Source organism: Camelus ferus, chromosome 15 (genome assembly GCF_009834535.1).
Source record: "Camelus ferus isolate YT-003-E chromosome 15, BCGSAC_Cfer_1.0, whole genome shotgun sequence".
NCBI lineage: Eukaryota > Metazoa > Chordata > Mammalia > Artiodactyla > Camelidae > Camelus > Camelus ferus.
Window position 1 is genome coordinate 39,977,027 of NC_045710.1, and position 26,609 is coordinate 40,003,635.

Consider the following 26,609-nt stretch of genomic DNA (forward strand, 5'->3'; position numbering starts at 1 on the left):
ATATCCTAAAATACTGTCTTTTCAGAGATAATTCCCCTGAAGACAAAAAAGTGTTTTGATAGCTTCCATATGGAGAATCTACCCTGGGTAGTAGCTGTTTCTGCCTATTTACTTCAAAAGAATAGTAATGAAATATATGTATATATAATATAGTTATACATTTATATCCATATATAAATATATACATGTAATTTTTAAATTTAGTAACTCTGGTGATAGTGTGAGTGGATTCAAAGTATCCTCTTTACATATTTTATAAGAACATTGCTATCAGTCAACTTTTCAGATATCTTCAAAAGGCCTACCACTGGGTTCTTTTCCTTCTCTTAAAATACATTTCTTTAGGCTTTTACTTTGCTCTTGCTATTTGGCTAAGCACACTAGTAATGAAATGAAGAGAGTATGAATTGTACAGGGCACGTTATGACGTGATACTTCTACATTTGTAATTTAAAAATTAAATCACAAGTTTATACATAGACTTATATCTCCACATCTACTTTACTTTAAATGAACCTTTTATAAGCAATCTCTCAATAACTCTTATAACCTTCAATTATTTCTAAATAATTGAATAACATTCTCTTCAAATTCATACCTATTTTTCTTTGCTTCCTACAATGTAACTTTGCTCCAATTTGACACCAAAGTATGAATAAAACCTTATTATAAAAACCTTGTTATAAAAAATAAAAACCTTTTTATAATAGTTATATAGTTTCATAGTTATAAATAACTATGAAAATGAGCTCTTATAAATATTTCTCAGTTGCTCCTCAGAATCGCCTTATGAAGTATGATGCAAAGGTAAAAGGTTGCCCATATTAACAGAACTAGCAAGTGGCAGAGGTATTCTGGCTCTCATTTCACTGTTCTTTCTATACTATTTTACCTCCCTGGCCAAATGATGGTGCTTCTGTGTATGGTATTTATCTAAACACAAAATAGAGAAAATCATGTAGTTTTGCAGTACTGCAGTATGCAGTGAATTTTAAAGTCATATATAGTCAAAAAGAAATGCATTCATCAGACTATTATCCCAAAGAACTGTTGAAGTTATTTAAAAGAAACCTTTAGAAAGGATTCTAAATCAATACTAGAGATCACAAATGTTTAAAGAGTTTAAGCACTCACTGCTGCTTTTCTTGGTCCCCAGAGTCTGGCCATCTTCTAAAGAGTTTGAACCTACTGAAGAACTATCTTGACTATCTTGATGGGGAAGCTGAAGAAATCCTTCACTGGAGTCTGAGCGGGTTGGTGTTAGTGTTAGAGATTTCTGACGTTCCCGATTAATATCTTTCTTAGATTTTATCAATTTTCTCATTTTTAGAGTAATCCAGTTGCCTCTCCTAATAAAATAATTAAAAATTCTTATCAGTCTAAAATTCAACATATAAGTCCCTCTCAAAATCAGAAGTTTTTCATTTTTTTTCAAAATAAAAACAAACAAAAAAAGTTAAATAGTACCTTCTAGGAGGAGATGGGTCATAAAATTTGTATTGATCCATAATTTTCTCTTCTAATTTCTCCTTTTGTCGTCTTAATTCATTTAACTTATCACTATAAAATAAAAATTACATTTTAGGACATGCAACATATTTTATACAGTTATGAATGATATTAAATTATTTGGGGACTGTGATCTAAGTTTCAATTCTCCAACAGGATTTATTTGTTTGAAGAAAATTTTCCATATTACAATCTCATCATGACAAAAGAATTCCCTCAACATCCTTTTCAGCTATTAAACATTATATTCAACACTGATAAGTCCCCTATTCTTGGATCTTTGGTATCTCAAGTCATTTTTTGGAATAGTGATTTATTATAATTTATATAGGCAAGATATTAAATTGCTGGATAGTTTGTTTATAATTACAGAAACAATAAATAATCTTGCAACCACACCTTCCTGCAAACAGATTTTTTTCCTTTATGGTAGAATTATGTAGGCTTAATTTATTTGTAGAGAATTTCCTGTCTCCAGCAATGCATGAATGTACTAAGCTTGACTACATGTTAGTTTCATTTTTATGTATTACATAGGGAAACATCAAAGATCACAGACAAAAGTAAAATGATCTAAAGAATCTAAACTGTGATCCTAAAGAATACTATTTATTAAACATTTAGTGATCATTTACAATGAGGAGTGCATGAGGTGTATATAAAGATGAGTAAGAAGTAGCCCAGCTGTTAAGAGCACGGTAGGAGAGAGAAGATATATACATAAATGACTATTATAATCCAAGATAGTAGGGATGCCAAAATAAAAGTACTGTGGAAGTATCATAGGAACTTATAAAAGGATAAATATTTCTATCTTGGATGACCAAAGAAAGTCTCATGAAGAAAAAGGCCATATTAGATACACTGAAAAGAAAAAATAAGAATGCTAAATTAAACAGTTTAGCTGAGAGTAAGTAGTGAAGTTTCAGGTTTAGATTTTGCTGAACAGCAGAAATACTGAAGGTTTCATTACAAAGTGACATGAAATCTATGTTTAACTACCTTAACTCAATAATGGAATAGGATATATCAGAAAGGATGGAGGCAAAGAAAACATTCAGGAGGCTAATGGGGTAGTATAATTCATGGGAGAGAGAAATTGGGGTGCCGGGAAACAGGAGGAACTGATTTGAGAGTTTCTATGGAAGAAGATGCTTTGTGAATAGAGGTTGCCATTAGTTGTATCACAGTGCAAATAGCACATGGCCTCTAAATATCATCAGGGACCACCAAATTCTCAGTACCACCCATTCACTGTCACTCCTGCTAGGACCATGTGACAGAGGCATTCAGCTAGAAATGAGTCTGACACATAAAATCGGTATTCTAAATTTAAATACAAAAAGTCAGAATAGATACTAATATTTATAAGCCAATGGTATAGATACAATCAAGGAAACCTTGGAAATGGATTATTCATCAAGGGTCAGAATATTAACATGATAAAGTGCTAGATAATGCCTCTGCTTAAAGAGCAGGAAACTCAAATGCCAAGAGCTTTAGAAACACTCACTGCTTCTTAAGCTAAAATACCTCTTATGGCAGAGAGTAAAGGCATACAAGTAGTCGTGGAAAGGACTGAAGATCCAAACTGGCCAGCCACAAATGTGAAACTTCTCTGAAGCTTTACATTTACCTTAAAAGTTCATGCAAACTTTACCTTCTGCACAGGTATATCATGATATTCCTGTGTATTAATATAAAAATAATGTTCCCTGCCCCAGGTTTTATAATAAAATTGATACTTCAAAAAAATGTATGGTGTATCCTGGTTTCGTATGTGCCATGGGGTTCACCATTATGTACATGTCTGAAAGTCACATATTATTTCATTTATTCATTATTTCATTTCCTTAGGATAGTCCTGGAAGTAGGTGTTGTATCTCTGTTTTAGAGAAAAAGAAACCAAAGATCAAAGAAATGAGGTAACTCACCTACAGTCATATAACTAGTGATTGGAAGAATTGGGATTTAAATTAAGAGCTGTCTGATTTCAACATGTTTCTATTATACGACAGAGCTTCTCATTTAGGGAACAAGAGGAAGAGAAGAATTTAGTAAAGGTGAATCATAGTGTAATAAAAGGTCATCCACTGAGCTTCCCAGGCCAAAACCTCTTATTTTACCAGATTCCTCCACTCTCAACAAAGATACAATTTACTAACAATTAAGCCCTGTCAATTCTCTCTCTCACATTTCTCTTGTATTTGATCTCAGCTACCACTGCTTGTGAATTAGTTTCACTAGAGTATTGCAACAACCTTCTTAAAACTTACTCCTTGTCTCTAGTCTCAGAATCTCCAATGCATACTCTAATGTCATCAGTGTTTAAAAAAAAAAAAAAAAAAAAAAAAAAAAACAACCAACAACAAATCTGATCACATTTCTCCCTGCTCAAATTTTTCAGCAATCCTTGTATGGCATAGAAAAACCTTTGTAAAGTGACCCCTGAGTGTTTAGCCACTTCTCTGCTACTCCTTCTTCCTCAATTTTGCTCTAGCAAGAAGAATTAATTTTTAGACCTTATATTATAATAATAATACACTTTCATCATATGCCCATATTTTTGCATTTGCTCCTCTCTTGGCTTCGTGTGACTCCTCAGGTGAACTCCTACTGAACCTTTAACTCTCAGCTCAAGCTTCCATCTTCAGGAAGTCTACCTAAGATACTCCTTCCCTTCTATTTGCTGTATTTCTATGGCTTCCTATACATACCTCCATTATAGCAAACACTTGTATTTCTTGCTTATATTAATAGTTTATTAAGAGCAGGACTCATGTGTTTTCATGTTAGTATTTCTGGTTATTATGCCCAGAACATAAGCATTCAAAAAATGTAATTTGAAATAATAATGCCAAAAATTAAGAAAAATTAGCATTGTTTACTCTGCCACCAGATATAGCAATGATAAAATCATGACTGATATTTTGGAGTGCAAAATTATTTGGTACCTACATGTACTGTCTTTGTTCAACATGAAAAAGATCCTTGCTTTCCATATTCTGCTCCAATAGTGTTCTGTTCTGTAGCATTAGTGTCTGAATTTGATCTAGTAGATGTCGATTTTCTTCTTCTAAATTTCCTTTAAGTTGGCTTAGCAACTGTTTAAACACAAACATTTATTTTTTAAAATATCAACATTTACGTTTAACATTTTCACAAAGACTTAGCAACTTAACTTCACAAAGACTTAAGTCTTCTGCTATTTGAACAATTAGATAGTTTTACTTTGATTAGAACATGAGTGATTATTTAGTAATAATGACAGCTAAAATACTGGATTATGTGCTGGACATACATATTTTCTTAATTCTCACAGACGTTGGGTTTAACACATAATAAATTATCTAGTTCCAAAAACACTTCTTTCTTCAAAACTTTAACTTAGAGCCCAAAGCTAGATTTGTATCTCTGGACTTCTGTTTAAGCAAGCTATGAAATGCTAAACAAGTTAGTAATTCTTTGAGCTTTAATGGCCCCATCTACAAATTGAGGATAACAACTCCCACCCCCGCCAAGACTGTTGCAAGGATTAAATAATATATGTAAAGTACCTGGTGTCTTACCTATGGCACACAGTAGGTACTTCATAGACCTCATTCTTCCCCCAACCACTGTTTTCAAGGAACCTTAAAAGTTTGTGTATAATTTTTATGGCTTGATCCAAGGGAGTCAAGTAATCTTATCAATGGGTGGTATTACTACTGATTATTACTGGTAGCTGGGCTGCTAGCATCATTGAGCTGCTTCTTCTCTGCAGTCAGCAGAACTTAGAAGGATGCCTTAGTTAGACCAGAGATTCCAGTAGAACTCAGAAAGCCCAAAGTTTTAATTCTCAAAATTTAGCATCACTTGTAGAATACATTTTTAAAATGTAGATGTCTGGGTTCTAGCATTTGAATTCAGCAGGTCTGAAGTAGAGCCCAGAGATCTGTATTTTAAAAAAATGCCAGTAACAACCCCTTCTCCCCTCCTCCATCCCCCCCCCCAAATTTCAAAAATTCTCAGAAGGTAGAAAAACGCAGGTATTAATATCCATAAACAGCCATCTAGATCTAACAACTGTTAATACTGTGCTATATTTGTTTTATCTATATATTGTTAAATTGAAATATAACATATGTGGTAGATCCACTGCAAAAAAAACTGAATACAGTTTTCCTCCCTATATTCTCTTGTGCTGTGACTTCTCACTTTTCCTATCAAGAAGTGGAATCTACTTCCCCTCTTGAATTTGGTACACCTTTGGCCAAGAGAAGGAGGTGGAAGTGATGGTGTGACAGTTCCAAGTCTAGGCCTCAAGAGGCTTATGTGGTGCCACTCAGTCTCTTGGAATCCTACTGGAGAATGAGAGACCACATGGCACAGAGAAATTATACCAGTTGGGGTCACCCTAGTCCAGTCAGCTCTCAGGGTATGTACTGGCTAGTTGCAGATACAGGAGCAAGCCCTACTAAGATCAACTAATCTTGGCCTACACATCAATGCAGGTCAGCACATCTGCTCAGCCAACTCATAGACTCATGAGCAAAAATATATGTTTACTGTCCCTTACCACTGAGGTTCTATGATTGTTGACACTGTTACATAGCATTACTGTGTCAACAGACAACTGATAAAACATATACACAGGAAACAAATTTTAAGTGTATATACAGCTCAATTATCACAAAGTGAACATGTGTGAAACCAGCATCCAGATCAAGAAACAGCACATTTGTATTCCAGAAACACTTGTCATGCTCTCTTCCAACTACCACCCATCCCTACAAAGATTAACTACTATTTCAACCTCCTACACTGTGGATTCATTTTTACACTCCCTTCAAATCATAATGACTTCGCCCTTAGCCAAAAGTTAGCATTTGACTCAAGTTAGGAGAATTAGCCCCGGATAAGTAGGTAGCTAGGGCCCTTTCTGATCTCTCCTGAGTAGCCTTTAGACTACCAGCAACATGAAGGGCCTTATCAAGATTCATTATGGCTGGCTGTCTCATTCTTCGGATCTCCCAGTTAAATTTCTGACTAGTTTGCTGGTATAATTACTTGCCCCATCCAATATTCAGGTATCTGAGAGTTGGCCTTTGACAACCTTCCTGGGTGTGAGACTCTTCTGTTCTTTGCTGCAATCAAGCCAGTCCCCCCCAGTAGCAGAGTTGCTGGTTTTCATGGCTTGCCCCTCACCTGAACTACCAGGTATTGGAAAAAGGGGAGGGACTAAGAATGGGAGAAGTCACATGATAAAATGTCTCAGACAACCACAGTCCTATCCAAAGTTGAGTAGTTTTTCTTTAATAAATGCTTCTCAATTTGTTGTATGTCTTTGCTTGAATTCCAGAGTCCTAAAATTGTTATTTTTGATAGTTTTGTCCAATCTTATTATTTCTGGAGTTGATCGGTCATGTTCCTCAACGTACCATTTTGTAATCCATTAACTCAATTATATTTTATTTAGACTTATTATAAATCACAGGCAGAATGAATGTTCTATACTTTCTGAACTTTGTTGGGTAATTAAATATATATGATTTCAAACTAATTTTCCTTTCTGTTGGTTTATAATTTCAGACAAAAAGCCTTTAAATATTACTTTTCTGACAGTCTATTCCTAATTCTACTTAAGGGTTTGCTTAAGTGCTGGTTTCCTAAAAGTTCCAAGAAATGTTAAGCTATATTCAAACTTTAATGATTTAGGGACTAATCACAAAATTTAAGGATTATTTAAGGCTTTCAGGATCCTTTTTATACTTCAAAACTTTTACCACTGCATCAAATAATCATGGAGAAAGGCATGGAATGATGTTAAGAATAAAACTGCACACATAAGGCAGATGTCATTTCTGTTCAAAACCCTCTAATGGCTCCCATGTTTTATTCAGAAAAGTGCTTTACAATGGCCTATAAGGCAACACATCTGGCACAGGCTTATCTCTGAGCGCATCTCCTGCTACTCCCCCTGTCTCATTCCACTCCAGGCACACTAGCTTCCTTGAGTGTTCCTCAAACACACCAGGGTTCCCCTGGCCTTATGGTCACTGCATCAGCTGGTGGCCTGGAATATTCTTTCCCCAGATATCCACATAATAATACACTAATCTCCTTCAAATCTTTTTTCAATCATGTCTAGTTACAGTTTCAATCTACATTCTCTCACCCACCCTAGCAGTCCTTATTCCCCTTTACCCTACTCCATTTTTACTTGTATATAACTTATCTTTTAACATACCATATGCTGCAGACTAATTTTCAAAATGGTTACAACAGTATTTGCAGTCCATGTAGCCTTCCAGAATCATGCCATTCTCCATCAAGAGACTGAATCTATTTCTCTCTTCCTTGAACCTGGATGGGACTTTGACTTGCTCAACGAGTAGAATGCAGGGGAAATGATGCTGTATGACTTCTGAGGCTTGATCATTAGAGTAGAGATGGCTTCTGTTTGGTTCTCACCATATTGTGAGAAAACCCAAATCAGTCTATGGGGAGAGACTACGTGAAGAGAAAACTGATGGCCTACAGCTGACAGCCAGCATCAGCCACCAAACATGCACTCAGCCTTTCAGTCTTCCAGCTGAGGGCCAATCGGGAAGCGGAACAGAAATAAACTGGCCCCACTGTCCCTGTTCAAATTGTGAACCACAAAATCTGTGAGCATAAGTGGTTGTTTTATACCACTATGTTTGGGGTAAACTGCTATACAGCCATATGTAACAAAACACTGAAACTTACTTGTTATGTTTATTGTCTATTTCTTTCCACCAGAATATAAGCTCCACAGGGGATGAAGTTTTTACCTTTATGGTTTACCAATGCATGCCAGGTGGTCAGTAAACATTTTTTTCATTAAACAAGGATAAAAATTTTCAAAGTATCTGAACATATAAGTTTAAACTGATAGTAAAAGTTGAAATTAATCATAAAGAAAGTTTTTCTGAATTACTTGTGAATTTCAATTATCCCTGACCAATTCTCTTAGAAATACTAAACATACACTGCTATTGTCATTATAATCTGATTATTTACTTTTTAGGCAATGATGCCTAAAGGCAGCGAACAGCGACTAACCTTGTTAAAGCTTACCTCACACTGGTTATTTAGCTTAGTGGATGTGATGTCCAGCTGCTGGTATTGCTCCTTTAACTTTGAAAATTCAGCTTCTAATCTTGTTTGTTCCAGTTTGGAATTATTTAGAAGACTTTTCAAGTTTTTATGGTCAGTTTGTAAAACTTCAGTCTCTTTTAAAAGCTGATTATATGTATGATTCAACCTATAATTAGAAATCACATTAGATTCTCTTAATAGCTTTCACTGTGATTTATACAATGTGAAAACGCTGTAAATCACATTCAGACATACTTAGAAAATGTAAGATTCTTTTGCCAGTGACTAAACTTACCAAGAATCAGTTTCTAGTCTGTAAAAACTAGATGACAAGTTTTTAATAGAAAATGTTTAAAAAACAAAACAGGAAATTACCAATCCAGTTTTGATTAACCTAGAGAATTCAAAGATTCTAAAATTTAACAGGAAAACTAAAGAAAAATCAGATCAAGTGAATTAATCAATCTAGTATGAGACATAGTAATCTATCAATCTATTGTCAGATAACTGAGAGATACACGCTTAGATGAAAATTTTAGTTATTGAGATTTCTGCAGTTGTGGTAAATTATTCATAGTTATGTAGTCTTCAGTTATTAATGATAAGTTTTTGATTTTTTTAAAAAACCCAAATGATAGCCTTTTGTTTCTTTCTACTATTATACCTTTAGAACAAGGTCCACTGACCTTTAAAAGGGAGATCAGTAAATTCTTTCTGTAAAGGACCAGAATAGATACTTCAGGCTTTGTAGGTTGCATGCAATCTAGAGCACATTCTTCTTTTCGTTTTTCCTAAACCACCTTTCAAAATGTAAAAGTTGTTCTTTGTTTCGGAGCTGTACCAAAACAGGCTGCAGGCTGGATCTGGCCTGCTGAGCTGTCTGTAGTTTACCAACCTTCACCTAATGGCATTAAGATCAGGAACCCAGAAAAGGAGGAGGCAGCCAAACAAAGCAAACTTTTGCCCAGTACGGGATTTTCTCAGAACATCCAATAATTTACTTCAACTCACTTGACAAAGAATTTGAATCAATTTACAAGAATTATAAGTAATAAAATAAACATTCTAAAAATCAAGACTTGGTGAAAAACAATAAAATGGCAAGATCAAAACAAACAGTAAATGCTCCATAAATAGGTTGAATCTAGGAATGAATACATGCCTGAATTTAACAGTTGGTCAAACCTCACTGACACATACAGACAGCAACATAGTATATCAATACCGATGGAGATCAAAGATTTTCCTACTGATGCTTCATGGGGTGTGGGATATAGAGATATAATAAATAATGTTCTCAATAGCATCTCAACGGCAAATACTAAAATCAGCTCTTTAGGAGAGTTTTTTACACCGTCCCTCAAAGCTGAGAACATTAACACCAACACACAATTCAGTGAACATAACTCTAAAGAGGCAAGACAACCTTGCTCATGTAAGAAACTTTCTTGGTTTGGCATTATCTAAGATTAAAACTTAGGCTATCTAGAGGAGTGGATATTGCTTGTTTGACAAGTTTTCATAAATAGCTTTTATTTGTGAAAGAGCTCTTTCAGATTTTACTTAAAAGTCTTTACTTCCCTTAGAACACTGGCACGAATGCATAAAAGCTGGGCAAGAACACCTTAGAGAGACAGAAAATACTCTACTCAGGACCATTCTTCCCTTCCAAGTCTACATAATCTTCTGGTTCAAGTTCACCATGTTCAATTTCTTCTTAACATTTGGGCCAAGTTTTTTCTCTGAAGACTCCTCAGTAATGTATACAATTAAATTTCTGGAAGATCTACTCAAGTTCCCAATGTCCAAATTTGGTTTGAATCCCAGCAGCGGAAAAAGGTTAGGTTCAAGATGGGAATTCCACAGTAAATGCATCTGGCAATGTTATGTATGTAATAAAAACCCTGTCCTGTAACTATCCTATAACTTGTCACAATTTGGTCTTCTATTATTTATACTGCACAAATACAACCTCTTTGATCCTAGCCTGCTGTTGAGACTGTTAAAGTTCAAATCGCTCAGCACAGAATTTCTAGTTGTAACAATTACTGTATTAAAAACTATTGAGCATACAAATGAAAATGGCTCTAGAAGCTTAGGGAGGTTTTTGGGGGAAGGAAAAGAAATAGATGTTTAATTCTAAAAACGGAACGTATCATATTCATAATAGGACAAATACTCAATGAATGATCCCCATTTAAATTTTGTGTGCTGTCTTTCAGCACTTCAGCTATGGCAATGTAAATGCAATACAAATGTTTTTAGGCTGTTTACATTTTTCAAAGGTTTCTAAAAATTTTTTGAAAATATATCCTCATGAAGTAGGCTGATTACCAGTTAGTAAGTTTTGATCTTTCCAAGGCTTCAAATTTTAAAAAGTTACCCTATAGCAATATGAGACCATTAATACCTAAGTCAAAAATAAAAGTATAAATCAATCAGCTAGGAAATCATGAGACTGTTCACTTGTAGCAACTTCAAAAGACTAACAACGTACACAAATTTTGTTATATAAAGTGACTTAAAAACTTAATTAGTTGAATAAATCAAGAGAGAAACAACAAGAGAAAACAGGACATTCAGGTTTTTGTCTGAGTGATTCTATAACTAGCTACATGATTTTGCTGGGTAATTTACTTACAGGTCTGGGGTCTTTTCAAAAAAATTCTAAGTTATGAATGGTACCACAAAGGGGCAATATACACTTTGGATATAATGAATAATATAAAACTAAAATATATAAATATTTATTACCTATCATTTTCACCACAAAGTTTCTTGTATTCGGCAGCCACAGTCTCATGGTTTTTGTTTTTAAGCAGCATTTTTTCCTGTTCTACTTTCAGCGTTTTTTCCAAATCTTCCAATTGTCCTTTCTGTTTTAGTAACTGATTGTAACTGGAAAAAAAAAAAGTTATGTATTTGGTTTATATTTCCTTAGAAAAAAAAATTTTAGAAATAAAGGAAATGGGAGTCATTTATTAAGTAATCACATAAAACATGTTAATTCATATAAACTTCCTACATAAACTATCTCAGATCTGTTCATACATAAAATTTATTATATTACCCAAATAAAACTGGTTTTAAATTAATAACATAAGAAAAGATAATAAATTACCGGTCCTCAAGGTCTTTATGTTCCACTTCAAGATTTTTGTGAGCAGACTTTAGAGTTCCATGTTTAGCAATGAGAGACTCATACTCTGAAGCCTGCCGTTCATGTAAAAGTTCTAGCTTTTCATGATCTTTGATCAGAGAGTCATAGAGAGATTTCAGGTCTTCTCGCTCTTTGATTACAGATTCATTTTCATTTTCTAAGGAAGACTGCTGGATTAGGAGTTGTGCATTCTGGTTCATAAGTGAGGTACTCTGGGAATTAAGGGTGGAATTTTCAACCTGTAAGAATGTATATTGTATTAGACATAAGAAAAATAGCTTATATTGTTCTTTCTTTTAAAATAAAAGATGTTAACTTTAGCAAGTGCTAAATAAATCACAGCAGATATATTCATATTATACAAAGAATATCTGAATTTTTAGCATCCTAAAGAATAAGGCTACCATTAATTTTTTATTTTTGGTAGGTGTTATATACACCTCATAATACATATATTATGAGACATACACAGTGTAAGATATATATCATATATATGTTTTGGGTTGAATTATTTTAAATGAAGATGATTAGCAACAACTCCATAAAAGGTACAGAACTGAAAATGCCAGTTTATAATTTCCTAGAAGTTTAGAGTTGATAGAACTAAAAAATTACTTGTGAAATTCAATTGGAAATTTTCTCGAGTCTAAATTAAATTAGTATTTGCTTTATTGTTTGGAAAAGAACTATAGAGAGAACTTTTAGCATCAGAGAGGCAACTTCTTTTCCCAGCTTTTTAAAGAGGTTTCAGAGTTGCACTTTCTCCTACCTGACTATTCTATCTGAAAAGACACTGGCAGTGTTAAGTGTAAGATGGCTCCTTTGAACTAAGGACAAGTCTAAAGACAAAACTCTCACGCTGCGCTGTTTTCCAATAACTGATGGGTATCTTGCAATCATGGTCTTAAAACAAGAGTTTCTAACTGATTAATTATAATCAACTTGTTGAACTGGCAATAAAGTAAATATAACTAAAATTATCTTTATTTTTTCATTTGTTGAAGGAATTTATTAATTTAGAGGCTCTGACTTTTAAAAAACACTGATATCTGAAAATTTGGCATAGCAGCTTCTTAAACTAATTGTTAAATTCACTCACTAAGCAACAATGTTACCATGTCTAGTCATCCTTATTTTGATAGCATAACAGCATAATTCAAGAGTTTGGTTGCATAACCTCATAATATTACATTTCTACCTGAAGCTTGGCATTCTGTGTTTGAAGAGTAGTATTCTGCTCTTGTAACGACACTGTCTGCCTCTGAAGTGCAAGAATTTGAGCCTGCAAATTATTGTTCTGGGTCTCAAGTTGCTTCAGCTGAGTTTTCAATGCTTGCTTCTCTGCTTGCAGTGTAGCATTCTTAATAAATAAAACACATATTAAAAACAAAAGCAGTATCAAATATATTTCTGTTTAACAGATACCAGAATGTTGTACAAGTATTTATTACCATATATTACCATTATAATCCAAAAATATACCAACAATCTTAAAAGAGAAAAGACAAAACATTTCTCCCCCATCCCAAATTGTAAAAAGATATTTAACCTAAGGAAAAGAAAGTAATATTACTAAAACCTTAATTTACTAACGTGCCTCTGTCCTGTCTGCTCTATAATGTCTGAAAAATAACATATCCATTCTAAATGTATTTGACACAAAAAACTAGAATGGGATTGTCAACTGTATGGTTTTTATGCTGTTCAAGTGTCCAGAGGGCATGGGGCTATGTGTCTAGCCAATGCAGTGTACATTTTCTAACTGCCCAAAGGCAATATACATACATGTAGGTATGTACATGTGATGTAGGTGTATATATACATATTATATGTGTGGTGGTCCCAGGAGTAGCAGCAAAACTTAAATATTAAGTATTTTATAGACACAAATATTTGGAAGAGAAGCAGGAACAATCTAACCATCTGTTTAAAAAATTCAGTCCATAATAGACATAACAGATGTTACATATTTTCTTTAGTGATTTTTTTCATGGTATAAAACACTGACTAAAACTTTATTCCATCTATAGGACTTCTGGAGAAAATCCAAAAAAAACACATTATTTTCAATTTTTCCAGTATACATGGCCACATTTCAATTTTATAGTTAAACAGTTGAATTACTATGCAAATTATAGATCATTACATTTAATGTGACAGATATTAAAATGTTTGTTATGGATATTACATTTTCAGGATTATTTCTAAATAACATTTCATAAAAAATTTAGCATCAAAAAGTATAAAGGAAGAACCCCCTAGAAAACCAAAATAAAACTTCAATATACAATAAGGCCAGAATTTATATATAGTTGCAATATGCAAAAAAAGTTACAACTGAACCACAACAGATCACTTTTATCATATCTACATTATGGGACAAAGACAACATTCACTTTATAGGCTTTTAAGTTATATATACTACATGTCACTGTATAAAAGGCAAGTCATGATTCAACCTATATTTTATACCATAAAATCAAAGCTGAGGAAGAAAAACGCTTTAAAATAAGTACTGATAGTGTATTACTTGCCTTTTGATCATTTGATCAAATACAAAGGATTAAAGAAATTACATGCAAAAATAATTATGGACTACTGAGGTATTTATATACCATCTTGACACACCAAAGAGGTGAACCATTTTTCACTTACATATGTTAAGCACTATTATAGTTCAGCTCTTTAGTAAACAGAATGTACAAACTCTAATGATGAGTCTGGGTATCTTCAGGAATAAGATAAGTTCCTATAGTCTATAATGAATAGAAGAGACAACTGAGAGTAGAAAGGGTATCTCAGAGCAGGAAATAGTTTACAATTGAAAAATATGAGGTTAGCAAATATATTTACTGACAAATGCACAAAAATTACCAGCCTAATGTAGGGTAGCCATCTTTATAAACCCATTATCTAAAATAGCTAAAATATGAGAACCAAGTAATTTTTTCTCCCCCATAGAACTTCATACAGAAATTAATGAGAAAAGAGATTTATCTTAAACAACTTTATATGCCAATTCTTCTGAAATGTAATTATTAATCCAAAGGATTGAAATATACACATATGTGTGTTTATATACATATATACGTGTGTGTGTGTGTATATATGTATGTATGTGTATGTGTGTATATATATAAATATATATTGCGAATAACTAAACACAGGTATTCATATATAGCTGATAAATATATAAAAAGATGAAAAACAGCTAACAATTTAAAATATACAAATTAAAACACTTTCTCCTATCATTTTAATAAAAATTAAAAGGCTGGTCATACCCAATGTTAATCAGCAAAAATAGGTACTCTAATTAGTGGGACTGAAGATTGATGTTTCTTTGAAAGGCTAATATAATGATATCAACTAAAATTAAACACACACACAGAAATATGTATATATGGAAACCCTTTGGCCTATCAGTTCTACTGTCAGCAATTTACTACCTTATGGACACGTTATATATGGATTTTCACTGCAGCAAAATCTGAACATAAATTTCCACTGATTTAAGATTTATTTAAATAAATCATGGTTAACATGCACACTATGGAATAATATGTGGTCATCAAACAAAACTACATAGATCTGTATCTGCTAAAATAGATCTCTAAGATAATATAATTGAAAAATGTAATTAAGATCCCACAAGTGTGAATCTGTAAAAGAAATACATTTCTACACACAGATAAATCACAAACATTTTCTGGAAAAATAAACTGTTTACAGTGATTATTTTTGGCTAAGAAAGCAGGAATCCGTAGTGTAGGAGATTAATTTCTGGCTTCATGGCTTAAAGTTTTCAATTAATATTAACTTAAAATACAATAATAACAATCACAACTATTTTACTTGTTACCACGTAAGTTCCTTAAGCTCATTCATCTTTGAAGGATAAATGGTTGCTGAATTCATTTGAAAATCGTCTACTGTCAAATATTTACTAAACTCATTCAGCAAACATTTATTAAGTACCTGCTATCTACCAAGCATTGTTCTACATACTGAAGGCATAGTGCTGTAAACAAAAGACAAGCTACTTGCTTCCAAGGAGCTTGTTTTCAGTAGACAATAAATAAATGAATAAATAATTTTTCCAGTGAAAGAAGCTATGAAGAAACTAAACAAGGCAGTGGTGTGATGGTGAATGGTTTAGTTTGGGGACAGCTACTTTACCGAGAGAAGAGGTCAGGAAAGACCTCTTGCAGGAGTTATGTAACATGAGATTTGAATGCTAAGGGAGGCCAGCCACGTGTTCCAGGTAGGGGAAGCAAACAGAAAGGCCCTGAGATAGGGGCAAACACAAAAGACCACTATGACCAGAATTAATTTACTTATTATATGCCAGGCTCTGTTCCATGTTTTCCCAATATTAACAGATAATAATATCCCCAGATTAATAAACATGATGTGTAGAAGAGTAATATGGCATAAGGTCAGAGATAGAGACAGGGAAATGTCAAGAAGGATCTCATGGATACAGTAAAGAGTCTGGATTTTATTCTAAATGAAATGGGGAGCCACTGAAGTTTTTAAGTAGGAAAGTAATGTGAATTGAGTTATGTTTTAAAAATTTACTCTAGGTTACTGCATTGAGAATGGGTCAGATTGGGTCAGGAGTGAAAGGGGGCAGACCAGTTAGGAGGATACTCTAAATAGTCCAGATGAAAGACGATGGTAACTTAAGAGTGGCAGCAGCAGAAATGGGGAGAAGTAGACGAGTGTGGGTTATATTTACAAGATAGGGCTGACAAAGCTTGCTGTTGGACTTACACAAGGGTGATAAAGAAACGCATATTAAATTATTAGTTTTTTGTCTTTTTACATATTATAAAATAAATCAGTTAAAGTATGAAATGATCAAAGCTATAAAACCAGATCAGATACATTTTCTGAGTTTTATAAACTCAATGATCCTTTACTTCTAAAAAGCCTTATTCCTACTAAAATACTTACATTTCTTTCTACTTCAATTAATCTGTCTTTAACTTTAAGAAGCTCTCTAGTAGTTTCTTGACTTTCTCGCTCCCATTTGTTATCTTCACCAGAAGTTGGAGGAGAACTCTGTACCATCCTTTCCTCATCTTGTCTCTGTTTAAGAGCTTCATAATTTTTTTTCACCTAAAATTTTATTTAAAATATTTTAATGGGGAGAAAAATTACCTCCAAGGTTATATTTATCACAATTAATTAGACTCTACAATGGTCTGATGAATGTGAGAGACACTTTATTTTAAAATGTGATAAACAATATGTACAATTATCATTGCTATCATGATCACACTTTATGCTTTATAAAATGCAAATCTTCTCCTTTAGAAACATTAAATATGCTCCCCTTATGTGCCATATTCCTACAATATATTTTGTAATTACAGATCCTATTGTTTATGATGAAAATGCCACTGAAGACTAGATTAACTGGACATAGACAAGTTGCTAAATACTAGCAACTGTTTTTAGAGCTATCTATAGCTGATACAGAATTTTCAAAGATTCCCATGTAAAGAACAAATAAAGACTTGACACATGTAATAATTCCTCTTAAAAAGACACCTAAAGTTGAGGAAGTATCTATATATGTCTTGTCTTCTAGGAAGGATATGTTGCCCAGAATGATCTATGTTAATAAATAAATGACTTCTTTTTTCAAATCTTGATCCATATATAATTACTTTAATTCATTTTATGAACAGTGATCCAAAGATGTATCTTAGCCAGGGTTTCTGGTGTGATTACAACCAAATCCTACTTTAAGTGAGTCAACTCAAAACTAACAACTTGGTCATCATCCTACATTAGCAGATTTTACTGATTAACTTAACTGCTCTCTTCAATTTAAATGGATTATTATTATACTTACCTCAAATTGCTAGTTTATCCTAGGAAACAATTATCATAAATTTCTAAATTAACTCCAAACTTTCTATTAAGGCAGGAAAAAAATGCTCAAAATAATTCAGTGTCTAATGCAACCTCAACAAAGCTTATGGCTCAACCTTTGCTACTACTGAATTAGAAAATAATGATGTGAGACTAAAGAAAAAAGATGCCACGACAGAATGTAATTTAAAGCTTGGCAAGTGATCTAATAGCTGTTCTGGGATTCTGATTTTCCATTTTTAATTTTCAACACCCTAATAAAACAGACAAGTGACGTTATTTCCAGTCTCCTATTTTATATTAATTTCCCACAGGATCTTTTTTCTAGGCTTATAAAGATTATAAACATATGTCACTATTAAGAAGGGGAGCTGAGACTAAAACTCAAAACTTCTCATGTTAGCCCATTGTTCTCACAACTAAGTTTCAAAAATGGTTCCTTTACCTTATGTATCATTAATCAGAATCTTTTAGACTTGAAATACACATATTATCAACCCATACTCAAAACCCATTGACTTTCTGGCTTAGTAGCTTCATGAAGTTGACTTTATTTGCACCATAGTGATACTGCTTAATAGGGCAAACATTTTTACTTTATTTTTTGGACAATTCTTTATGTTAACTAAGCAAAGTTCTAGAATTTCTTCTCTAACAAAGTATGTTCCATGTTTATGTCTGAGACAAACAGCAGCAGTGATGGTATGGGCAAATGGAAAACAAAACCTTTTCCCCTTTCTGCATGAAAACTACATCTTGGGGTAGCTGTTTCTCTGGAAACCCAATAAAACTGGAATGTTCTATGTTGCCAGGCAAGATTGCTTATGGGAAAAAAGACCCTTGATTGGTAAATTACAGTTGTACTGGGAGAACTATAAATATCTAGTAGGAAGTTCTATCTTTGAACTTCTCTGAGTACAGCAACTCTTTAATCTTTTTCTTTTTTTTTTTTTTTGGTGGGGGAAGTATTTATTTATTTTAAATAAATTATTTATATTAAACAAACAAACAAATAATGGAGGTACTGGGGATTGAACCTAGGACTTTGTGCATGCTAAGCATGTGCTCTATCACTGAGCTATACCCTCCCCCCTCTTAAATCTTAAGATCTTAAGATTGTGAAGATCTTAAATCCATGCCTTTGGAGTGGTTGCAAGAGATGATGACTGTTGTGGAACATGAAGCCTCAAAGCCAGGGCAGCTCCCCAGCATACTCAATGTGAATTTTGTCTTCTTGCACCTGAACTGTCATCTGGTGAGAGGATGACTCTCAGACAATTATGTGAAGAGGAACACCTGATAGTGACCTACTATATTACATAAATATCAACTTATATTTTCTATAGTGTTCCTAATCAAATGGTTCTAAACGTGGCCCTTAGGAAATCTGTTAGTCTGAATGTTTGACTATAAAATCACTCTGGGTGTAACTACAGAGATGCTAAAAGGAAGAATAAATCATAACACGATTCTACCAATCTACTAAACACTAACCCTATGGAATGGGCAATCCCCTTCAATTTTAATTTATTCATGTGGGGGAAAAAGACAGCTGCCCCTACTTCACATACTTCATTGAATAATTCCAAATATCACAAGAAAACAGACCTAGAAAAGACCTCAAATTTATGAGACTGAGTGCTTTCTTACACCACACATACTATTTCCCTTGACTTGTATCCTCACATCCGTATCTTTGCCTATCAAACTTTTGCCTGGATTCTCAATAGGAAAAGAGTGTCAGTGAAGTGTAAGTACCACACTGACAGCTTTTCCCAATGAAATATGCCTGCCTCTTTCCCATCCCATGCTCACAATTCTGTTATGTCCCTAACTGCATGGGGGACAATCACACATGAAATAGGATAGAATAAATTATAGTGCATAGACAAAATAGTTTGTTATAGACTCTCTGACAAAAATCTGTTTAATACTCTCAAATTTAAGAAACAGGAAGAAATAGACAAATTATTAATAAAATTACATTGCCTTTTGGGGGGGTACTTTGATTGACTGATTGATTGATTTAATGGAGGTACTGGGGATTGAACCCAGGACCTCATGCATGCTAAGCACGCACTCTACCACTGAGCTATACCCTTCCCCACATATTGCCTTTTTATTTTCTACTTTACACTTTTCTGTCCAAACAGTTAACAACTGAAATGCTTTCCAAGGAAGTTACTTACTGTTTTAAGCTCCTGGCGCAATTGCTGGTTATAGTTTGTTGATTCTTCCAGTCGAGCTTCTAATGCAGCAATCTTTTCTTCTTTTATTTCAAGGGACTTTTTTAGAGTGGATTCTAACTTTGATTCCAAAAGTTTGTACCTACTATCCAAGTATTAAAATAATTAGTTCATTACTGAAGGTCATAAAATTCTTTTTAAGGATAGTTTATGACCACAGACTCTGGTAGTATAAATAGATCTTATAAGATAGTCTTTCAAATTAAATTATCCTTCTCTTACTGCCCACTTCCCCTTTTAAACTATTCCTGGTAATGAGCAAAAAACTCACTGAGTAAAAGAGAGCTCCAGATTATAGTCTAGGTTGTCAAAAGCAAAAATTAATATTCAAAAAAGGCATCTAGAAGATCTGAGTCTCAAAATATTCCTCTTAGTTGTATAATAAGAATCTACAGAAAGAGGAAGTGGATAGATTTATCATATTATTAAGTATTTGTCTATGATATTAATGTGTAACATTTTTACACAAACATATATGAATAGTTAAGACTTAAAATTCACTGAAAACTTTGTTTTCAGGGTACAGAGTACTTGCAGAATATTAAAAAAGAGAATGATATACTAAAGACACAAATATACACAACGGGAAGAGGAAGGCAGATTTGAGTGTCAGTATTTGTCATCTTTTTGAAGGGTAGGCTCATGAATATTTATATTAGTCTTAATTTTTTTTTTAACAAAAAAGATAGTTCATGAACACAGTTTTTGAGGATGAATCATAAACTAGGACTTATGGATTAATCTATTTCTTATACCTGAGAACCCCGATGACTAAACCAAATAAAAACCTAAAGTATATATATGAGAAATTTTATCATATTCTGCCTTTTACTGTAATTAACTTATATGTATCTATTTTTTCTTTTTCAGTTTTATTAGGTAGAATTATTACAGTTCAACTGCACATACACATTGTATTTCATGTAAATACATATATACAGTATACTGCACTTTTTTTCAGTTTATATATATGTACTGATTATTGTTTCTAAGAACAGATTAGAGCTTTAGCTTTTTAAACTTGAATAGTTATCAAAGGAATAAAGCCAACTACAAAATAAGAATCAACAGAATGCAATAATCCAATCATAAAGGACAGTCAAATGTGCATACACATACTCCATGTATCTATTTTTTTGTTCAACCAGATTTTAAGTTCATTGAGAACAGAGAACAAATCTCACTCATTCTGGTAACAGCTTGAGTCAACAAGCAATTTTAAAGCATTTAATGAGTGTGACTTTGGATATATTAAATTTGTGATGCTTGAGTTCTGGACTGTCCAAATACAGATGTCCAGTAAGCAGAGAATAATATGGACATCAGGTGAGGTGATGGATGGGAATGATAAGCATTCAGAATAAGTGGATAAGAAGCCTAAGAACATAACCCTAGGAAACTATATTGACAGAGAAGACACAGGAAAAGAGCTGTTAAAAGAGAAAAACAAGAGTGATCACATAGTACTGTTTGCAACTCCACCACTAAATTTACTTTTTTGATTTTATTAACACATTCAATTCCATAACTAGACTATATAGTCCTTGATGGCAAGAATAAATATCTTAATAATATAATATTTTCAAAGGGGGTTAGAGGGAATAAAATCAACTGGAAAGATGAAGAGGTCAGACTAACAAAGGAATTAGGGATACCATCTGAGATTAGAGGTAAAGACAGATGCAGATATACATAATTCCAAGATGGAGGGGATGGAATGTTAAAGAAATTTATGTCTATGAACTTACTTTCTTTGTGACGCTAAGGCTAACTTACTGGCTGAGAAAGAAGCAGGTTTAGTGTCTTAAGACACTTCTTTTCCTGATCCCCAGATTCGATCATAGTTATTAACTATTTTCAATTCCTTTTCCTGAAAGTTTTAGTTCAATATACACACCCTTATCTCTATGTCTAATGCTTTCATTATAAAATGAAAATGCGCCAACTAATGAACGCACTTATATCTTGTCCAGACTATTACAATAACTTCCTAACTCATCTCCATGCCTCCAAATTTGCCCTTTTCTAATATATATTTAATATTACTCAGAATTGCTCAACACACGTTTGTGCTTTATTTGCATAGAATGCCCTTCCCCATTTCTACCTTGCAAATTTCTGTCATTCTTCAAGGTTCAGTTGAAACATTATCATTTATTTGATGCTGATGATCAGCAGATAATGAAAGCTTAATTGACACTGACTAACTGCATGAAGTAAGGCTTGGGAAGCGGTGCCACAATGTGAAGGGCCCCTCTAGAGATGGGCTAATAAATTTAAAACAGGGACAGTTAAGGCAGCTACATGGTTTACTTTTTTTTGCTCTACTTTTTAAATGTCTTACACATGGCAGGCAAAAACTCTGAATAAAGCAGTGGTATATATTTAGTATCTATATCAAAAGATAGTCAACTAAATTGGCCCTTAACTGTATGTCTAACTCAAAAAATATTTTCTCGTGAAATATCTGTATAGTAATTCAGTTAAGATTATTTGAATTGACTGCTAGAAAAAAATGCCTCAAATTACTTCTATTTGTTATTATACAACTAACCTTTAAAGGTATCAATGTATTCTATTAACTTTGAATATTTTCAAAATTACAAAAATAAATCCCATATAATCAGCATCAATTTTCCTATATTCATTTATTTTATACAGAATAAGACACTTGCTAGAACATTAATATGGGTAGATGACAAAATATAAATTATATAACTACAAAAATTCCACTGAATTAAAGTCTAATCTATATAAAACAATATTAACAATACACACTTCTATTCTAGCTGTAACTAGTGGCCAGCTAGATGCTAAGCTAACTACATGAAAATCCAATTAACTGTTTGATAGACTATAGAGAACAAAAATCCTCTTTAAGTATGTACTGAACACTCTCAAATTCAAGTGTGTATAAGTTAATTTTTTACTGTTTGTCAAGCCTAGTTTTTCACATTATTTTTATATCTTAATGGCTTCTCAGTGTATTTTCCTTTGTTTCAAACATTTCCTCCATTTCTCTTTAAGTTCACATTTTGGCACACAAAATAAATGGAGAATTGAGGCATGTAAACACATCATTCAAATAAAGAATAATTTGCTTAAATTGACTGTGTATTTCATGACACAGGACTTTGTTGGTAATGTCTCATTCTACTTTCACAGGCAATGACAGCCTCTGATCTTCTGTTACCTGGGAGACATCCTGTTTTCCTATTATGTAATGGTATTTATATAAAACCATTTTGGTTTTTTCCCCTTATATCAATGTTAGATAGTTTGTATTTGATTTTTAATTTTTTTTCTTATAGAACTTTCTCTAAGGTTAGAAAAGAACCAGAAACGGGGTGAAATACATAAACGTATCCTGTAGTTAGAATAGGAAAGAATCAATGTTTCAGCAAAATAACAACAATAATTTCAACTGTTTATTCTCAAATAGACTCACACCTCATCTTAGCCAAAAGGCCAAGAAGCAGTATCAAATAGACATAATACTCACCTGTCGTCGGTACTCTGCTCATCGTGTAAGAGTCGCTCTTTATTTAACCCTATCTTCTCAAGCTCATGAGTTAATTTTTCAAGATCATTATTCATTTGTTGAGTCTTCAACTTTTCACTCACCAAATCCTTATTTTAAAAGTAATACAAAACTCACATAAGTGTTCTGAACATAAACATTTAAGGAATTCAACCAAAATTCCAACTACCACCATCATCCAGAAACACACATTCAAAACAGGAAAGATAGAAATGCTGTTGCTGAGCTTTTCCTTCACTGATAAAAAAGAACAGTTAAACAACAAAATTATAACCTAGCTCAAAAAGTATTGTTTTCCTTCCTTTATCTTGCTAAAGCTTCTTTTTAACTTTTTAGTGTTAAAAACTGAAAGGAGAAACTCATGCTTTTGAATACACACACCTTAGGTCTGAAAACTGTGGGTAAAACACGCATTCATTAACTTTTTAATAATGAACTAGAACCTTAGTGCATATTCCTTTTATGAATATATTTTGGATACAACACCCTTCTCCCACCACAAGCACTCCTCTCCCAGTGGAAGAGGCCTAAGACATTGACCTGAATAACTAGGGGGAATTCTTAGAGGTTCAGGAACAAGGAACCAATTGCTCATGTCTGTTAAGACTATAGAAGAGAAAGAAAAAAAAGTGAAAAGATAATAATGGTCCCCTCTCAATGCCTCTTTAGTGGAAAGGCAGATTTTCCCAAAGTGAGTTTCTGTCAGAATGATAAGCTACTTTTAAATTGAACTAAAAGTTATTATATATAGTATAGCATAGGAATAGCAAAAAAGAGCCAAGCATGTGATCTTCTGAGCTACACCAGTCATGTTTCACAAGACCTAGTGTCAATCTACTCCAGTGAATTTAAGAATTCTTCTTGACGCACAGATCCAACCAAATACCAATTATTCGATGTTGACCTTTAAATTCAACCGGATTTGCATTCCTAGCTTAGCAGTCAAAATTCATGAGGCTCTGAAGTCTGAAAGATCAGGATTTGAATCCAGGAATCCAAATCTACCATTGTGATCCTGAGTAAGCTACTTAATGTCTCTGAAACTCAGTTTTCTAATCTAATGGAGATGATGATCATAAAGGATTGGTTATAAAAATTATATAAATATACATAAATACCACTTATGAAGCCCTTGGCACAGTACTTGGCACATAGTTAGTACTGAGTAACTAGTTGCTATCATGCTTATTATACTTACATTCAGTAAGTTTTGATGAAATATTTTAATACTATTTTGAAATAAAAGTATAAAGTTACAATGTAACAAGTCAGATACCACATGGAAACCTTATTACTACAATTTCTTAAAAAATTCAATTTACATTTACTCCTTATTTTAACAAAAGTAGGGAACTAGGAAACTGTTTCTAGTTTCAATTTTCTACTTTGACCCATAAATAGATAATGCAAATTACTGCAATAAAATTTAAAGAAGCCTTGAGTTAAAAACGTAAAAAATATTTGTTTGAAATTTAACTATATTTACCTCTCTTAAAGTAACCAAAGTTTTTATATCAATAGTTGCTCTTTTCACAAGCTCCTTATTTTCTTTCTCTAATTCTTTCAGACGAATGCAGGATTCTTTATAAATACCAATCTCTTTGGAAAGGGTTTTGTTTTCTTTTTCCAAATTTCCAATTTTCACATTATTTTCTTCTAATGTGGTATCTTTTATTTCTGCTTGTTGTCGGAGTCTTTTATTTTCCTTCTCCAGTTGTTTCTTATCCTTTTCTAGTTGAGAAGTCTCTTGCTCTAATGATTTATTTTCTTTTTCTAGCTGTTCTAGTCTTTTGCTAGATATTTTTAACTCTTCCAGATTTTTTTGCAACGTTTGGTTTTCCATCTCTAAGTCTTGTAGTTCACTTTCCAATTGCTGAATTTTTTTATTGCTGTTTTCTAGAGCTTTCTGTAGTCTCTGATTTTCTGTATCCAAACCCTGGTAGCTAACTTCTAAGCGCTCTGTTTTCTTGAAAGATGCTTTCATGAGCTCTAACCCTTTCTTAAGTTGTTCTTTTTCACTTTCCAATTCTTTATTTTCTAATTGTAGCTGCGCCATTTTCATGCTTGCACACTTCAAAGATTCCACATTCCTTCGTAGTTCTAAGTTTTCCTCATCAAGCTGGGAATTCTCTTTTTCTAGGGATTCTAACTGAAAAGTAAGGTTTTTAAAGCTATCCAATGTTTTTTTAAACTTCCTATTTTCTCTTTCTAGCTCTGAATTTTCTTGTTCTAAGGCTTCAATTTTTTCACAAGTAATTTTTAAATTGGTTATCTTTTTCTGTAACAATTCATTTTCTTTTTCAAGATGATGCAACTCATTTTCAAGTTCTTCTGCTCGTTCTCCTTTTTCTTTGTAATGTTCTAATTCTTTTCTAATTTGTCTTTTTTCAAATTCAGTCTTGCTTAGCTTACTACTTGTTTCTTTGATAGACTCATGGAGAATTTTATTTTCTTTTTCAATGTCTTTCACCCTTGCTTCAGCACTTATCTGGGAGCGCTGCCTTAAGGAGGACACAGTTTGATTCAGATGTTCATTTTCCTGTTCCAATATTTTAATCTAAAAAAAAGAAAGGAGAAACTTTAAAACTTGACTGAGCATAAGTAAATATTTAAAATTACATAGTTTCTCCCTTCCAAAAGCTAACAGGAAAATCAAAGCATAAAAAGGTAGTCAAATTGTCTATCTTAATTTTAATTTTCACAAATGTGTACTGTGAGATCACTCTGTACATGTACTGCCAGGTCATTAAAGTTCCTATCTTTAGGGAGTTCATAATGTAAAGGAATGATAAGATGATTAAGAGAGATATATTTAATACTAATCAAAATGATCTTCAGGCTATTTACGGTTACATGTTTCAAATTCAAAGATGAGTACAGGTGAAACATAATAGACACATTATCTTCTATGTTTGTGTGTGTGTGTGTGTGTGTGTGTGTGTGTGTGTGTGTTTAAATGGAGGTGCTGGGAATTGAACCCAAGACCTCCTGCATGCTAAGCATGTGCTCTACCACTGAGCTGTACCCACCGCCCCTCTTCTTGAAGATATAAAGCTTTTACTTTTATTCAAAAAATTTTGCAATGTATATACACAGTGAATACTCAGTAAATATTTGCTGTGTTATAAGAGTATATACATTGCTGTGTATTTGTGTGAATACA

The 26,609-nt window shown here is 33.1% G+C and overlaps 1 protein-coding gene across 10 annotated transcripts in view; it reads right to left on the bottom strand.

The window, feature by feature from the left end:
- Positions 1-26,609, bottom strand: part of CCDC88A (coiled-coil domain containing 88A) — a 104,968-nt gene that overhangs the window by 15,770 nt on the left and 62,589 nt on the right. For 8 of the 10 annotated variants that reach the window (XM_032497574.1, XM_006174456.3, XM_032497572.1 and 5 more), the window contains 11 exons: positions 24,933-26,003; positions 23,408-23,535; positions 19,849-19,990; positions 16,733-16,897; positions 12,972-13,133; positions 11,735-12,012; positions 11,368-11,511; positions 8,593-8,779; positions 4,468-4,613; positions 1,468-1,560; positions 1,135-1,349 (listed from right to left, as the gene is read on the bottom strand). In XM_032497574.1, the coding sequence (XP_032353465.1) occupies positions 1,135-1,349; positions 1,468-1,560; positions 4,468-4,613; positions 8,593-8,779; positions 11,368-11,511; positions 11,735-12,012; positions 12,972-13,133; positions 16,733-16,897; positions 19,849-19,990; positions 23,408-23,535; positions 24,933-26,003 (2,731 nt within the window). The remainder of the gene's footprint in view (positions 1-1,134; positions 1,350-1,467; positions 1,561-4,467; positions 4,614-8,592; positions 8,780-11,367; positions 11,512-11,734; positions 12,013-12,971; positions 13,134-16,732; positions 16,898-19,848; positions 19,991-23,407; positions 23,536-24,932; positions 26,004-26,609) is intronic. The other 2 variants (XM_006174455.3, XM_032497567.1) reach the window with 1 other exon arrangement.